The 19,211-nt window shown below is 35.7% G+C and overlaps 1 protein-coding gene across 1 annotated transcript in view; it reads left to right on the top strand.

Moving 5' to 3' along the window:
• Positions 1-19,211, top strand: part of LOC149788510 (EGF domain-specific O-linked N-acetylglucosamine transferase-like) — a 106,374-nt gene that overhangs the window by 67,484 nt on the left and 19,679 nt on the right. Inside the window, exons 11-15 of the mRNA XM_089974508.1 lie at positions 2,975-3,061; positions 6,430-6,498; positions 7,391-7,449; positions 8,756-8,783; positions 16,955-17,046. Of these exons, the coding sequence (XP_089830634.1) occupies positions 2,975-3,061; positions 6,430-6,498; positions 7,391-7,449; positions 8,756-8,783; positions 16,955-17,046 (335 nt within the window). The remainder of the gene's footprint in view (positions 1-2,974; positions 3,062-6,429; positions 6,499-7,390; positions 7,450-8,755; positions 8,784-16,954; positions 17,047-19,211) is intronic.

Raw genomic sequence — 19,211 nt, 5'->3', positions numbered from 1 at the left:
TATACAATTGAAGTCTGATCCAACATTGTATTTCATTGTTTTCAGCAAGTTGATAGCACTCGGTCATTAATCTTGTTTCAGGTGTTTGGTTTGTATGTAATGTCTTACAAATAAATATGAATTGGTTTGTATCAAACCTAGTGGATATATCTGTAGAATACATGGAATGATACCAGTTAAATAGCTTATTTGTTGTTTTCATTAGCTCTACTGGTCATAGACCAGGAGAACTTATGTGATGGCCTGTTATCCATCATTTGTCTTCAGTCTTACTGTATGTTAGTGCAAGTTTGTCACACCTAAACTGCTTGTAGGATTGCCATGGAATTTTGTACAAATTCATCTCATGGTCTAGTTTGTCACCGCTACACCTCCTAATCTACTTGTAGGTTTGCCATGGAACTTTATACAAATTCATATCATGATCTAGTTGGTTCTAAATGAAAATGGTACCACTTGGATATCCAGCATGGCTGTGACAGTGGCCATCTTGAAAATCTTGTTAGTCATAATTTAAATGATGGTGATCTGATGTCTATAATGGCTTCCACAAAAATCATCTTGAAACTCTTAAAGGCCTCCACAACAATCATCTTGAAACTCTTAATGGCCTCCACAACAGTTATCTTGAAACTCTTAATGGCCTCCACAACAGTCATCTTGAAACTCTTAATGGCCTCCACAACAGTCATCTTGAAACTCTTAATGGCCTCCACAACAGTCATCTTGAAACTCTTAATGGCCTCCACAACAGTCATCTTGAAACTCTTAATGGCCTCCACAACAGTCATCTTGAAACTCTTAATGGCCTCCACAACAGTTATCTTGAAACTCTTAATGGCCTCCACAACAGTTATCTTGAAACTCTTAATGGCCTCCACAACAGTCATCTTGAAACTCTTAAGGCCTCCACAACAGTCATCTTGAAACTCTTAATGGCCTCCACAACAGTCATCTTGAAACTCTTAATAGCCTCCACACCAGTCATCTTGAAACTCTTAAGGCCTCCACAACAGTCATCTTGAAACTCTTAATGGCCTCCACAACAGTCATCTTGAAACTCTTAAGGCCTCCACAACAGTCATCTTGAAACTCTTAATGGCCTCCACAACAGTCATCTTGAAACTCTTAATGGCCTCCACAACAGTAATCTTGAAACTCTTGTTATTACTATTCCTCCAAAACAGTCATATTGAGATGGGGTTTTCACCAGAAGACAGAAGACTTCATATGATATCCAGCTGGTCCTTAATGAAAATGGTGCCATTTGGACAGTCAATAAAGCCAATAATGATGGACATAAATACTCTTATTATTGCTTCTGCTCCTGACTGGATGGTCGTATAAACATGGGGTTATCACTAAAAGACTTCTTATCATGTCTAATTGGTTAAAAATGGTAATGATCTTATGTCCAGTATGAAAATCTTGTTGCTAAATATATAAAGACTTACAATGTAAACTTGAGCCTAAACAAAAATTGTACCAATCTGATTTCCAATATGGCCATCGTGGCAGCCTTCTTGAAACTTTTCCTAAATGTAGTCCATCTACATGGAGTTTTACTAGAAGGTTTCATATGATGTCTAGTTCATCTTAATCGAAAATTGTGCTAATTGGACAGCAAATATGACCACCATGGCAGACTTCTTGAATAGCTTGTTATCTCTACTCCTTCAGAACCAAAAATCATATTGATTCTGGGTTTTCACTGGAAGATTTCAGATGATGTCTAGTTGTTTTAAATAAAAATGGGGTTGATCTGCCCTCCAATGTGGCCAGCACATAGCCATATTGATAATCTTGTTATAGCTTGTCCCTCTTGATGGGTAGTCATAAATTTATTGGGTTTTCACCAAAAGACTTTTGTGATGTCTAGTTGGACCTAAATAAATATGGTGCTGATCTGACATCTAATATGGCCATAATGGCAGCCATCTTGAAAATCTTGTTATAACTATTTGTCCTAATAGAAAGTCTTATTAACAGGAGCATTTAACTTGAAGACTTTGTATTATGTCTAGTTGGACCTAAATGAATATGATGCCGTTCTGATATCATACATGGCCACAATAATGGCGATTTTGAAAACCACTACTCATCTTGAATAGATGGTCGTAGTTGCATGGGGTTTGTAATGATGTCAAGTTGGACCTAAATGAAATTATGCTATCTTAAATAGAATATGGCTACAACAGTGGCTAATTTGAAAATTAGAAATGTCAGAAATGGTTTCAACACTCAGCAGTTAAAAGAAGAAATGGCCTTATTTTGAATTCCTGGATATTCTTGTTGGTCAGGAGATCATTGTCTGTTTGCATGGATTTTCATAGATACATTTGCATTTTTATTCAATTTTCTTTTCATTGTGTTGGCATGATAACCAGATTAAGTGTAAAGTTCACAATAATGCTAAAAGGTATCCAATTGTAGAGGTGATGTCTTGATGATGTAATACTGCATTTTTATACATGTATGTGGATAAAGGACAGTCAAAGTTGATTTGTGTTATAAAATGGAAAATACAGTTCAATGGCCAATCTTTATGGACAAGGTCATCTTAATACATAAGTAAAGATGGTGATGCTTATATTCACATGTATGATAGAATTGAATTTTTATGATCACATCTTTCAGATTCCAATATTTTGGTCATATAAAACTTAAACACTTGTATTATTTAGATCATTGAAATGCAAGTAATGTGTAAGTGTAGTACAGTGTGAAAGTGTACCTCTATTAAAAGTGTGTTAATGATCAGGTGATGTTTATATGAAGAATAACAAAAATTAATTTTTATTTACATGGAACCCAAGAATCTTGGACTTAATATACAGGTGGTCCTTATATTCAGGCTGTTGTTTGAGCAAATTTTTTAAATTTTATTTCAGAATATGCCAATTCCACTTTGTGTATAGTCTAATTATTCATGTTTGACCAGTTTTACATTAGTAATATTTTGTTTATATCCCAGATTCCTGGTTGCAGTGGAAGTGGCCTGGTGCGTGCATTCTCACAGCATTTGATGCATCGACTTCATATTTCTCAGGAAGGACCAATTGTAAGCACAGAATAATATTTTGCCCATATTTCCTTTAACTATCTTGGACCAGCATAGTGGAAGACATAATTAGGGATGGCTCTGAACAGCATAGTGGGACACATAATTGAGATGGTTCTTAACAGCATAGTGGGACATATAATTAGGGGTGGCTCTTAACAGCATAGTGGGACACATAATTGAGATGGTTCTTAACAGCATAGTGGAAGACTATTAGGAGTGGCTCTGAACAGCATAGTGGGACATATAATTAAGGGTGGCTGTTAACAGCATAGTGGAAGACATAATTAGGGGTGGCTCTGAACAGTATAGTGGGATACATAATTGAGATGACTCTTAACATCATAGTAGAAGACATAATATGGGGTGGCTCTGAACAGTATAGTGGGACACATAATTGAGATGGCTCTTAACAGCATAGTGGAAGACATAATTAGGGGTGGCTCTGAACAGTATAGTGGGACACATAATTGAGATGGCTCTTAACAGCATAGTGGAAGACATAATTAGGGGTGGCTCTTAACAGCATAATAGACAACATAATTGAGGGTGGTACTGTATCATTGATGCATCAAGAATTCAGAATATTTTCTCAGGAAATAGTGCATCACAGTACAGATTCAGACTATGGTACAGGATGGTAGTTGAATTCAATATTGAGCAAAGAGATAAAATTTGTTTGGAAATAAATATTTTCTTATCATCTTTCCATCTGACATGTTTGAATGAAGTAAACAAGGCCACTTATACCATGTATAAAAATGGTTTGTTGTTCAGATACCTACTGTATGACTGACATTACTATAAATGCCTTCCAGTATGACTGGCATTACTATAAATGCCATCCAGTATGACTGGCATTACTATAAATGCCATCCAGTATGACTGGCATTACTATAAATGCCTTCCAGTATGACTGGCATTACTACAAATGCCTTCCAGTATGACTGGCATTGCTATAAATGCCTTCCAGTATGACTGGCATTATATGAATAGAAAAGCCTTCAAGTATGACTGGCATTACTATAAATGTAAAAGCCTTCCAGTATGACTGGCATTACTATAAATGCCTTCCAGTATGACTGGCATTACTATAAATGCCTTCCAGTATGACTAGCATTACTATAAATGCCTTCCAGTATGACTGGCATTACTATAAATATTAAAGTCTTATAGTATGACTGTTGTTAAATATAAAAGCCCTCAAGTATGACTGGCATTACTAAAAATAGAAAAGCTATCAAGTATGACTGGCATTGCATTAAATAGAAAAGCCTTTAAATGTTTTTTACTTCAGTATCAGTTCGACAGAATTGGACCAATTTTGACAAAAACATTCTGGCATTTAGGCTTTTCATATTTGTACATTGGATGCCAGTCTGCTATCATATATGGTCACCATTAACAAATAATAGAAAAATCTTGAAATGACATCTTTAAAAAGCACTCAACAGAATATAGCCATATTCATCAGAAAACATGCTAGAATAAGGGCCATACAAATGCATTCAGGGATGCTGATTACCTATGAAATCAAAAACCTTTTGCTCTCAAAACACTGCATGACAGAATTAAACCGATTTTGACAGAATGATTCCTAGCCTACATACATTTAATATTTACTTGCCAAATACAAGACAGAGCATACAGTTTTTGATGTTACCAAGCCTGGAATTAGCATAAATTTTATTGTGGCCATCAGGACAGTCTAGTAGTTCTGCTGAATGTTAACTAGTCCTTTTTCACTAGCAGACTGGCAACAATTGACAGTTTAATAATGATACGACTTCACTAACAATTTGACTACTGAAATCATACATGAAAACTAACAGTACTTGTGTGACAGGATATATACTAGCCTTAGACTGGTGTGTTACTGCTTATTATTTTAGCCCTGTGTTGTCCATCCATCCATCTTACAGTCTATCTGCTCCCTATGTTGTGTCTGCACAGTAATGTGACTTATCAACCATATACCATCACCAAACTACGTAAGTTGCTTGCATTTTGGGGCAAGGAATACACCTGTTGATTTTTGGCTATAAAGGTCATATGTCAGGGTCACATGGACTGAAAATAGGAAAGTTGTTTCCACACAGTAACTTGTATAACAGTTATGACCAAGTATTATAAATGACTGGCATGTGATATAAGACAGATAGCTATTGATTTTGGGGTCAAAGTCTAAGGTCGAGATCAGTGTGAGTCCAAGGATAAAATTGGTTTCCACATAGTATATTGAGTTCTCATTCACCTACCTTGACTGAACTTTGTGGATGGCTTGCATTGGAGACAAGGAGGACACCTATTCGAAAGGTCAGGTATCTGACAAATGAAATCATGTTTTACATGCAAAAAATATAATGGTAATTACCATACAGTGCATGTTATGTACTGTTTTTGGCATGCAAATAAAGCTGATCTGCCATCAGATAAAGGTACAAAAAAATATAGAGACACTTCCAAGCAAATGATTTTATACTAATCAACAGAATTTGAATACATCTTTACAGAAATCATCATAATTACCCAGATTTCTTGCCAGCTGTTCTTACATTCAGATATTGTACACATGACAGTCATGTGAGTGATCTCAGGCCCATTTTAACTTTTTGTTTCAACCCCCTAATCACAAAAATTACCATCTCCTGTTAATGTATTATCAACAATACATGCTTTTTGTTTCAATACCCTAATCACAAAAATTACCATCTCCTGTTAATATATTATGAACAATACATGCTTTTTGTTTCAATACCCTGATCACAAAAATTACCATCTCCTGTTAATATATTATCAACAATACATGCTTTTTGTTTCAATACCCTAATCACAAAAATTACCATCTCCTGTTAATATATTATCAACAATACATGCTTTTTGTTTCAATACCCTAATCACAAAAATTACCATCTCCTGTTAATATATTATCAACAATACATGCTTTTTGTTTCAATATCCTAATCACAAAAATTACCATCTCCTGTTAATGTATTATCAACAATACATGCTTTTTGTTTCAATACCCTAATCACAATAATTACCATCTCCTGTTAATGTATTATCAACAATACATGCTTTTTGTTTCAATACCCTAATCACAAAAATTACCATCTCCTGTTAATGTATTATCAACAATACATGCTTTTTGTTTCAATACCCTAATCACAGAAATTACCATCTCCTGTTAATGTATTATCAACAATACATGCTTTTTGTTTCAATACCCTAATCACAAAAATTACCATCTCCTGTTAATGTATTATCAACAATACATGCTTTTTGTTTCAATACCCTAATCACAAAAATTACCATCTCATCTCCTGTTAATGTATTATTAACAACACATACTTTTTGTTTGATTTTAGAAATACTCAATCAGGGTCACACTGCTCTCAAGAAATACAAAATACAGAAATATATTGAACCAGGATGAGGTATGTTGTAGTATATATAGTGTGGATGATTCACTGTTTTCAGTATCTTCTCTTTGTCTCTGACTTCATTGTTAAGTTTCAAGTATGAAGAGGTGATATCTTTTATAACTGGCTCTTTTGGAGTTTTATCATTTCCAGGCATGGTCACATGGTCAGAAGCTATGACAATGAGACTAGGTTTGGTCTTAAATAAAGTCAAATAAAATTTATTTCATCTTGTTCTTATACAGTGAGTGAAATGATATTATATTTTTTATCATAAACAATTGTACGCGCTCTTTGACCAATTACAACCAGTACATATCACATGCTTACCAAGCCTTTTTGCTCAAACAGCTAGTGTACAGAGAGAGTACAAATAATACTGGTGGAATTAGGGCCAGTTTACTGACAGAGTACAAAATATACTGGTGGAATTAGGGCCAGTTTACAGACAGAGTGCAAATAATACTGGTGGAATTAGGGCCAGTTTACTGACAGAGTACAAATAGTACTGGTGGAATTAGGGCCAGTTTCTGACAGACTACAAATAATACTGGTGGAATTAGGGCCAGTTTACTGATGGAATGCAAATAATACTGGTGGAATTGGGGCCAGTTTACTGACAGGGTACAAATAATACTGGTGGAATTAGGGCCAGTTTACTGATGGAACGCAAATAATACTGGTGGAATTGGGGCCAGTTTACTGACAGAGTACAAATAATACTGGTGGAATTAGGGCCAGTTTACTGACAGAGAAATAAAGGCTATAAAGAAAAAGAGCAATCTCAGTGGATCTTACCATCCTCCCCATTTCCAGCCTCTGACTGGAGTGTGCAATATTTGGTGGGAAAGAATTTTTCATCAAACAGCAATGAGGTATTTAATAAATTGTTCACATTTCTTTCCAGCTTGTTTCAGCCTTGAAAACTGTTGGAGAGTTTGAAGTAAAGTTAGTGGAGTATAATCTGTAAGTAAAATTAGTGGAGTGTAATTGGTTATTAAAATTAATGGAGTATAATAAGTAAAGTCAGTGGAGTAGAATCTATTATAATCTGTAAGTAAAGTAGTGGAGTGCAGTTTGTAAGTGAAATGAGGGGAGTATGTATAATTGGTAAGTAAAATGAGTGAAGTATTATCAGTGAGTGAAGTGAGTGGACAGTAATCTGTACTTAAAATGAATGGAGTATAATCTGCAAGTAAAATAGTGGAGTGTAATCTTTAAGTGAAATGAGTGGAGTATAATCCGTAAGTAAAATAAGTGGAGTTTAATCCATAAGTGAAATGAGTGGAGCATAATCTGTAAGTAAAATGAGTGGAGTTTGATCTGTAAGTAAAATGAGTGGAGCATAATCTGTAAGTAAAATAAGTGGAGTGTAATCTGTAAGTGAAATGAGTGGAGTATAATCTGTAAGTGAAATAAGTGGAGTATAATCTGCAAGTGAAATAAGTGGAGTATAATCTGTAAGTGAAATGAGTGGAGTATAATCTGTAAGTGAAATAAGTGGAGTATAATCTGTAAGTGAAATGAGTGGAGTTTAATCTGTAAGTGAAATGAGTGGAGTATAATCTGTAAGTGAAATAAGTGGAGTTTAATCTGTAAGTGAAATAAGTGGAGTATAATCTATAAGTGAAATAAGTGGAGTATAATCTATAAGTGAAATAAGTGGAGTGTAATCTGTAAGTGAAATGAGTGGAGTTTAATCAATAAGTGAAATAAGTGGAGTTTAATCTGTAAGTGAAATGAGTGGAGTTTAATCTATAAGTGAAATGATCTACTGGCACATTACATGTCAGCAGATCTACAGATCCATAAATCTACTGACATGTAATGCAGTCAGTAGATCTGGATCTACATCATTTGAATATGATTATAGTTTTATTCCCATAATAGTCTTATGAGATGATATGGGGGGAGGCACATGCTCCTCCCCCAGCATGGGCACATCAACACATAAATGTTGTTTGCTGTTGTGGGTTTCATGTCATATTTCAGCACATGATAAGCTTTACATGGCAGAAAAATGTAAAATTGGTACAAGTCAAAATGAGCCATGAAGACCATTGTACTGTCTGTGCACAGTGCATCAGCATTTCTGGTTCAGTACACTTTGCAGTTGGGTTAGTACTTTACAATGTTATAAATGATTAAAACAATTTTGTTGTTTCAAAGTGCTTATAGTCATCTGCTAATTTTCAGCAGTTGCCAATATGAATCTTAATATTTTCTTAACATTGTTAATTAGAAAAAAGTTTATCTTTCCTTTCTTTTAAAGGAACATGCCATTTCTGGAGCAGATGAAGGTAAGATAGTGTCATAACTGTTTCACACAGTTTATTTTTGATGTTCTTGTTCCACATACTGTTCACAATCATGTCATACAACTTGGTAGTTGTTGCATCTCAGTGAGTATTACAACCTACCATGAATTAGGCCACTGTAACTTATATCCCATGTTTCTTTTTTGAATATGTTACCCAATCATAGTACTTTAGGAGAACTACTATGACTTCACAAATCTAGCCATCCCAGATATTACTTTCAACTAAAGGGAGATTAAAGTCGTCTGCCAACCTATGTGGTGATCAGGTATAAGACTTGGCGGCATAGCCTAAGAAATGTGTCAGTTTCACTAGTGCCAAGAAGCATGCTCTCATCATGAGAAACCTTGCAAAAGCCACAATTTATATGGAAGGTATACCATTACAAGTTGGAGGAGTTTTTGACTCCATCTATATTTCCAACTTTTTCAACCTATCCTAACAAACTTCTGCCTTTACAAATTTGCTAACCATTTGTCTTCATCACACATTTAGGTACTTGCATGTTGAGCCTAAACCACCTCACATTCAGTTCAGGTTATAATTATTTTGTACGTGGAGGTCTTTAGCACTTATAAAAAGTTCTAATATATTTGTAATTCAGTTGCAAACGGGTACACATTGATGAGTTTCTATTGCAAGGCATTTGTAGCATCCAGGTTTTTGCTTATACAGGTGGCCTTTTTGCCTACAGGTAATTGCTTTATGGTGGATATTGTCACACCTACTTTGTATGTATCCATAATGGCGCCTGAGTTCACTTTTATGTGAAGGTTGCTTGTTGTGTAATGTAGACACTTGTGTGAATTTCTTTATTGCTTCCACTGTGGTCGAACAAGTACAGGTCAGCATTCTGTACACGGTTTACTCAGTTGTGTCCTGCTCATGCATGTTTCTGTAGGTGACACTTGAGTCATGTTCATCTCCATAGCATTCCATCGTATTTAAAGTGCACTTAGCCCCATGCATGGATAGCCTATGTGACTTCACAAGATAGGTTCGGGCTACAAAATTTATATGTGTGCATGTTTTTATGCCCTTAAGAAAATCCTTATTTATGCATAATTTTGTCATTTCTGGTACAAGTAGGTGAGTTGCCTCTACCACAGCATCCTTAGCCTTGGAATGCCATGCTTCAGTGATTATACCTGTACATGCCATGCTTGACATTCCCTATGGGTAGCATCATAATTGAAATTGTCTGCTATCACTTTTTTCCAGGTAACCATCTTTGAGTATAGCTCAGTGCTCACACATTCTAGCTTCACATGTGCAGGCCCACAGAATTACACCTGTCCTCCTTACAGGTGGTATTGTCATTATATTTTACCTGTATGCTTGATTGTTTTATTAGATGTTCTTTTATCAGTTTCGGGGCCCCGAGTGGCCGAGTGGTCTAAAGCGCTCTTCGTTACGGATCTCACCTATGTCTGCGGCGGTTCGAGTCTAAGATTCAGCCAATGTGGGCATGTGAGAAAGCTTGCCAGTAGCTTCTCGTGGGTCGGTGGTTCTTTCCGGGGTTTTCTGGGTTCTTCCTCCACCATTAATACTGGCCACCATGTATAGCCCTATCGTGCTGAAAAATGGCGTTAAACCCCACAACAACAACAACTTTTATCAGTTTCTGGGTCAACTTTTCAAGATTTAGCTCTGCACCGACATTGCGTTTTAAAAGACAGGTGCAGGGCTACAGTTTTATGTTTTGCTCTATTTGTTTACAGATTAGACCTATGAGCAAATTGCAACAAAAAAAAAACAGTTCAGGATGAAAACATCACCAGTCTGCATGATGACCTTTCCTCAGTGTTATGATTTCTGGCAAACAAGAGAGATAAATTAACTTACCCTCCAGCCAAGATGCACCTGACATTGACATGTTCTGAAACAGCTTAGAGACCCAAGTCACTGCCATAGGACTCAGCATTTTTGTCAACTCCATCTACCTTGCCTCCTCAGGGTTCAACTTAATTCCTAATGCAGAACAGCAAGGGAAAGTTCCCTCTCACTCAGAAGACATATGTATAGGTTATTTGAATCAAACATTAATCACTAACAGCCCAGCTTCCAATACATCAAACTCGACTTTTGCAGACATGTGTAGGTCATGTCTATCCCTCATACCACCTCGAGACACTCATCAACGTGATGCCGAGAATTCCTCATGCTTCAACAGATGTCATTTCGCAATTTCTCTACACTCTGCCATGATAAGAGACTCTTTACTCAGCGACTGTCTTGAAGTCAATTTCTAATTCAGGGTGTTCTATGAGTTTAGTGAGCAACAGACCTCATCAGTTAACTCTGAAACATTACAGGTGACCTTAGCAACCAAGATGCTTGTCCTCCATTGTTGTAATCTATTCAACATCTGATGGCACAGGAAGATTCAGCCTTCCAAGCCTCCATTGAGGACGTTTTCGACCTTTGACCTCCAGAGTTTTTTCTTCCTCCCACTCCTTCAGCAACCTGAACCAGAAGTCCAGTATCTGTTGATCATACAATGGAACTAAAACTGTCCTATTGAAACTCCACCCAGCAAAATCCACAGTTCTCACATATGGAAGTGGATATAGTACGAAGATGGCCCTATTGTTCATTCCAGACTTTGCATGGTCCCAAAGGCAATGGCATTATGCATTTGGTCATTGACCTCAGTGCCCTCAATCAATTCATTCATGCCGCTTGGTTCTAAATGGAAACACCACAATGCATTAAATGCCATCCATATGGATTTGTGGATTGAAATGGTGCATACCTTCATGTCCCTATTCACAATGTTTCCAGGGCATTCTTGCAATTCGCCTACAACATCCTTTGCCTGCTTTGCTTGTTCAGTGTGGCAGCAGATCTGCCCACTGGACCATACTCTCGTCATCTGCATACAATTGAGGTACCATCTGTGGAACTGGGTAACCTAACTTGGCTCATGTTGGATATGCATCTACAAGTACAACCACCCAAGATAACAGTCTGTACCAAAGCAAGTATGGAAGGCAGAGGAGCCCACCTAGTACCATCATTTTGGGAAACCAGTGGTGCATGCCCTCCCCAGAAATGACATCTTTATATCAATAAACCCTGGAGATGACAGCCATTGTGAAATCCTTTCACTGGTGACAGAAATATCTGCATGGCAAGGAAGTTCTCATTCTGTCCACAACTGTGGTCACTTATCTCAAATGACAAGGAGGAACCAAGTCCCAAAACTTTCATGTCATGGTGTGAAACTTTCTAGAGTGGTGTTTTCAACAGCAAATCCATGTACAAGTTCACCATAACCCAGGACTTCTAACCTACCAGCTGAATCTTTGCCCTGGAACAATCAACTAATACGGACAGAATGGTCTCTTCATTCCTTGAATTTCATATAAGACATGTACATGATGGGACAGACCACTGGTGGACCTGTTAGCAACAAAGTGGAATACCAACTCCCAATCTTTGTATCTCCACTCCTGGACTTAAACCTTGGACAGTCAATGCTTTGTCTACCCTTCAACACCTCTGATTCCATAAGTGATACAGTAAGCAAGAGAATCAGAGTGTCACCTTATGCACATTGCATCACTCAGATGGGAGAAGTTGTGGCTAAACAACTCATCAGTCTTGCAGTGGGAACTCCTTTCAGAGATTTCAGATTTTTCCTCATCTACTCAAATAACCATGATGGCAGTTCTTTCATTCTTTCTCAGAGCTATGAAACCTGCACATCTGGATCATATGAAACAGGCATTCAGAATGAAACAATTCTCACAAACAGTCATGGAGAGAATTACTCTTGCAAGAAGGCCCTCCACTCTGAAAGCAGATGAAGGCAGCTGGCACCTTTTCACCCAGTGGTACACAAATGAACTTACACTGGATTGGGGGGTGTCTCTATTTGAAGCCACACCTGAACAAATGGAGTCCCCTCCAGTTAGGTTACCTAAGGTTACCCTTAGGGGACAGAAGATGGTATCTCCAGGGAAAGGGGATGTACATCCCTCCACCTCTTACCTATTCTCTGAAGGTATTATGATTGGGTAACGTATTTAAAGAAGACACAAATTTTTCCTAGTAAAGTGTATTTCCTTGAGAATACTTACCCAATCATAATACACTTAAACCCCCAGGCCTCCCGCAGTTGCATCCATAAAGAGCATGCCTTCTGCTCTGGTCATAACTAACACATTCATAGGCTTTGCCATCAAGTCTTACATGTAAGGGGACATCACTCTGCCAGACCGTAATTTTGGTCAACAGACAACATTAGCTCCCTTTAGCTAAAGCAGTATCTGGGAGGGCTGGATTGTAAGATAGTAGTAGTTCTCCTAAGGTATTATGACTGGGAAAGTATTCACAAAGAAACATATTTTACTAGGAAGAACTGGTTTCACTGACCTTAGTTTGAAATTGTTTTTATCCCTTCATTGTGTAATGTGGGTGGGCATATATAGTTATTACTCAGTCTGTCTGTAAGTCCGTGTATGTTTTTGTTTCCAGAGCATATCTCTCAAACTACACAGTGTACCTCTTTCAGACTAGGTATGCTCAGACTGTACAATGTACCTTTTTGAGACTTCGTATGCTCAAACCATTTGTTTATTGTATCTCTTTGAGACTTGGTACACTCATACTGTTTGTTCAGTGTACCTCTTTGAGACTTGGTATGTTCAAACCATTTGTTCAGTATACCTCTTTGAGACTTGGTACACTCATACTGTTTGTACAATGTACCTCTTTGAGACTTGGTACATTCAAACCATTTGTTCAGTGTACCTCTTCGAGACTTAATACAATCATACTGTTTGTTCAATGTTTCTTTTTGAGACTTGGTACACTCATACTCTTTGTTCGGTGTACCTCTAATACTGTTTGTTCAGTGTATCTCTTTGAGGCTTGGTACACTCATATTGTTTGTTCAATGTACCTCTTTGAGACTTGGTACTCGTACTGTTCAATGTACATCTTTGAGACTTGGTACTCTAATGCTGTTTGTTCTTTGTACTTCTTTGAGACTTGGTACACTCAAACCATTTATTCAGTGTACCTCTTTGAGACTTGGTACACTCATACTGTTTGTTCAGTGTACCTCTTTGAAACTTGGTACAGTCATAGTGTTTGTTCAGTGTATCTCTTTGAGACTTGGTACACTCAAACCATTTGTTCAATATACCTTTTTGAGACTTGGAACTCTGATACTGTTTGTTCATTGTACCTCTGTGATTTGGTACACACTAGTACTGTTTGTTCAATGTACCTCTTTGAGACTTGGTACTCTAATACTGTTTGTTCAGTGTACCTCTTTGAGACTTGGTACACTCAAACCATTTGTTCAGCGTACTTCTTTCAGACTTACTATTCTCAAACCATTTGTTCAGTGTACTTCTTTCAGACTTGGTATTCTCAAACTGTTTGTTCAGCGTACATGTACTTCTTTCAGGCTTGGTATTCTCAAACCGTTTGTTCAGTTATTCTCAAACCGCTTGTTCAGGGTACTTCTTTCAGACTTGGTATTCTGAAACTGTTTGTTCAGCATACTTGTACTTCTTTCAGACTTGGTATTCCCCAACCATTTGTTCAGTGTACCTCTTTGAAGATTTTGTACACTCAAACCATTCAGTATACATCTTTGAGACTTTGTATTTACTATAGTTACAGGTCCAGATATGTCTCTTGCTTTTTGCAGTTTTTGACTTTCTGTATTTTGGGGGAATCTCATCTATTTTTCTGTCCATCAGTTATCTACATTTTCATTTCTAAGATAAAACTCTAAAATCATTCATCATATTTCAAGTTCTGAAAAATAGAATGATATTTTAAGTTTCTATAAAGTAATATTTTAAGTTCCAAAAAAGAGACTTATATTTTAAGTTCTGAAAAATAGACATATTTTAAGTTCCAAAAAGTAAACATATTTTTGGTTACGAAAAATAGACTGATATTTTAAGTTCTGAAAAATAGTCTAATATTTTAAGTTCTGAAAAATAGACATATTTTAAGTTCCAAAAAGTAAACATATTTTTGGTTACGAAAAATAGACTGATATTTTAAGTTCAGAAAAATAGTCTAATATTTTAAGTTCTGAAAAATATACTGATATTTTAAGTTCTGAAAAATATACTGATATTTTAAGTTCTGAAAAATATACTGATATTTTAAGTTCTGAAAAATATACTGATATTTTAAGTTCCAAAAATAGACTGATATTTTAAGTTCCAAAAATGGACTGATATTTTAAGTTCCATAAAATAGACTGATATTTTGAGTTCTGAAAAATAGATTGATTTTTTTAAGTTCCAAAAAATTATAGATATTTTAAGTTTCGAAAATACACACATTTTAAGTTAAAAAAAATAGGCTGATATTTTAAGCTCAGAAAAATACTTATATTTTAAGTTCTGAAAAGTAGACTGATATTTAAGTTCAAAAAAAAAATAGACTGATATTTTAAGCTCCAAATATAGACTGTATTTTGTTTGTATGTGACAACTTTTGAAGAACTACATCAAGAATTCAACAAAAATTCTGTATGGCCCTTATTATTGAATAGACCTTGGTCAAGTTAAATATTCCATTTTGTCTATCAAAATTGTGATTTATGACTTCAGAAAGTTTTTCCTTACATCTCCACATTGGGGTATCCATGTCAACCAGAAACATGTCTCATATCTAATGCAGTAAATCAAGCATAAATGGTGTCTTGTTTCTAGTGCAATAAATCAAGAGTAAATAATGTCTCATTTCTAAAGAAATAAATTGGGCATAAATGATGTCTCATTTCTAATGCAGAAAATCAAGAGTAAATGATGTCTCATTTCTAATGCAAAAAATCAAGAGTAAATGATGACTCATTTCTAATGCAATAAATCAAAAGTAAATGGTGTCTCATTTCTAATGAAATAAATCAGGCATAAATGACATCTCATTTCTAATGCAAAAAATCAAGAATAAATGATATCTCATTTCTAATACAATAAATCAAGAGTAAATAATGTATCATTTCTAATGAAATAAATCGGGCATAAATGATGTCTCATTTCTAATGCAATAAATCAAGCATACATGATGTCTCATTTCTAAGGCAATAAATCAAGCATACATGATGTCTCATTTCTAATGCAATAAATCAAGCATACATGATGTCTCATTTCTAATGCAATAAATCAAGCATGCATGAGGTCTCATTTCTAATGCAATAAATCAAGCATACATGATGTCTCATTTCTAATGCAATAAATCAAGCATGCATGATGTCTCATTTCTAATACAGTAAATCAAGCATACATGATGTCTCATTTCTAATGCAATAAATCAAGCATGCATGATGTCTCATTTCTAATGCAATAAATCAAGCATACATGATGTCTCATTTCTAATGCAATAAATCAAGCATACATGATGTCTCATTTCTAATGCAATAAATCAAGCATGCATGATGTCTCATTTCTAATGCAATAAATCAAGCATGCATGAGGTCTCATTTCTAATGCAATAAATCAAGCATGCATGATGTCTCATTTCTAATGCAATAAATCAAGCATACATGATGTCTCATTTCTAATGCAATAAATCAAGCATGCATGATGTCTCATTTCTAATGCAATAAATCAAGCATGCATGAGGTCTCATTTCTAATGCAATAAATCAAGCATGCATGAGGTCTCATTTCTAATGCAATAAATCAAGCATACATGATGTCTCATTTCTAATGCAATAAATCAAGCGTGCATGAGGTCTCATTTCTAATGCAATAAATCAAGCATGCATGATGTCTCATTTCTAATGCAATAAATCAAGCATGCATGATGTCTCATTTCTAATACAGTAAATCAAGAGTATATGATGTCTCATTTTGAATGCAATAAGTCAAGCGTAAATGATGTCTCATTTTTAAATGCAATAAATCAAGCATAAATGTCTCATTTTGAATGCAATAAATCAAGAGTATATGATGTCTCATTTTGAATGCAATAAGTCAAGCGTAAATGATGTCTCATTTTTAAATGCAATAAATCAAGCATAAATGTCTCATTTTGAATGCAATAAATCAAGCATAGATGATGTCTCATTTCTAATGCAATATATGAAGAGTAAATGATATCAGACACATCAAGCAGAATTTGAAGAAGACATTAGAATACAAAACCTATTATCCATCTTTACTTTTCCAGATCAGCCACAATTCAGATATCTTGATTGGGATCCATGGTGCCGGACTGACACATTTATTATTTCAGCCTGACTGGGCTGTCATATTTGAAATGTGAGTATAAAAGCCCTGGTATGTATTCGACGATAAAGTAGAATATTGTGTCTCACTCATAGCTTTCTTTCTTGGCATAACTTGTGTGGATTGTATCACATTTCCATTGTATCCATATTTGGCTTCAAACATGGCTGCCACTGCTACAAACAGAGATACCTATAAATGACTTCACAAAAACACTCAGTAGAATTTAACCAATTGTGACAGAAAGAATCCTGGTATAGAACTCTTTTAAATTTTTACAAAAGATGGTGATTCACCATTAAATATGGACACCATTAAAATGGCCACCATTAACAGGATTCCATCTAATATGTATAGTTTAAAAGCATGATAAGATTTTCATGAAAATTATTTTAATCTTTGAAGGCATATAATGCAAAAAATTTAGTGCAATTTCATGAATTATGCATGATTTGTTTCCAAGAAATGTAGAAGTTACCAGTGTTGCTCCTGTACAGTGTTTATGATTGGTTCCTGTGTGTCACATGCTGAATTCTGATTGGATATTGCATGGCTTAGAGTCTGATCACTTTATTAATCCTATACTCTGATGTCTTTTTCACCATTTCATTTAGTTGAAGAGTGATAGTAGACAAGAAATCCAAAATTTGCTTGAATAAACAGTTGAGTTTCTTTAATGAAATAAATATGTCTAATCAAATATGGCTCAGTTTGATTAGATCTATTCTGTATATGATTAAAGATAATGTACCCCAAAGTTCAGTAAATTTCAGCATTCATCTGCTACCATTGCTCATCAGCCAGCTGAAATGGCAGTCAGCAGATTTTGTAAAACATAACCACTTGATTGTGACAGGATTTATCTCAGAAAGGAAGAAGGCATCTAAGTAAGTATAGTGCCGATAGAGCAATTATACTGAAAGCTGTGAGACAGTATCAGCATGGGCTGCCAACTGTGTGAGATATTCTTAAGATCTGGCATCCATTTTCACTCTTAGCACACTTGGAACAGAGCTACACAGTACCAATTGTTATGACAGATGTCAACTTTAGTCCATCATACATATCAGGGTCAATATCTCACCTTGCAGAACTATATTTGACATAAACACTAATGATAGTATTGCAGGTGCATCATATCTTGGTCTCTGTTTTAGAAGTTGAACTGTCCCTGTACATAAAATAATATGGTATTCAGTTAACCCTGCCTTAGGTAAACCACATGAGTCAAGAAGAAAAAAAAACTTTTATCTATACTATAAATATACAGTAAAAGTGCAAGTGAGACCCCACCCCTGTTTGACTATCATGTCATTATTTTTTTGCCCTAAAATCCTATGAAGTTTGAAAAAGTCTCCATTCAGCAGGCATGAAGATACATAATCTAGGAAAGCTATGAAATCAAATCCGGTAAATCAGCCTTTTTTTTCAGTGTTGTCCATAAACTTTTTCTTAATGACTGCATCAGATGCAAGTAATTTGGTTAAACTTTGCATTTAGCATATCCTCTTAGGCACTCTTGCTTTTAGAATTACTTAACTTCATCAGTAATTGCTTCATGAGGTCACTCTGCCCCACAAATCAGTGTTGAGTAATTGTGCCTATGCTCAGTTTCTTAAGGCTAGTGCTTGCATTTAGCTAAGTTCTCTGACACTGCTGCTTGGAGAATCATGTAACTTAGGATTGAGAGGCACCATAAAGACTTCTACATCCTTCAGTCAAAGCTAGGTCACTGCTACCTGCATTTCCACATGACATAAACCTGCATTATTTTTTTACATTTAACTTTATTTAATAGACATTGATGCCTGCAGAGTCGTGTAGCTTAGTATATGCATCTTGAAGACTGCTAACCCTAAAATCAGAATGAGGTCAACGTGATCTGTATTTCATGCTTTTCAGTGACCTTAATACACCTTTGTGTATAGCCCAGTTTCTTAGACACATGCCTGCAGAGTCATTTAACTGGGCATATAATACTCTTTTCTGTCAAATCTTGGTCACTGTGACCTGCATTTTGCACTCCTGTGATATGCATTAGCCATTGCATTTAATTTGGATTCTTCATCACTGTTACTACCAAGTCATGTGACTTGACACAGGCTGCATAATAAGAAGTATACACCATGCAGAGAAAATAAAGACATGCAGTCTGGCCATAGCACCTTTAGTTTTCTTGCTGTAGTATGAATATCATA

The sequence above is a fragment of the Sinohyriopsis cumingii genome, chromosome 11, assembly GCF_028554795.1.
Source record: "Sinohyriopsis cumingii isolate HCF-2022 chromosome 11, ASM2855479v2, whole genome shotgun sequence".
In the NCBI taxonomy this organism is placed as follows: domain Eukaryota; kingdom Metazoa; phylum Mollusca; class Bivalvia; order Unionida; family Unionidae; genus Sinohyriopsis; species Sinohyriopsis cumingii.
The sequence above is the reverse complement of the archived record's forward strand: the minus strand, read 5'-3'. Positions and strand labels throughout refer to the sequence as shown.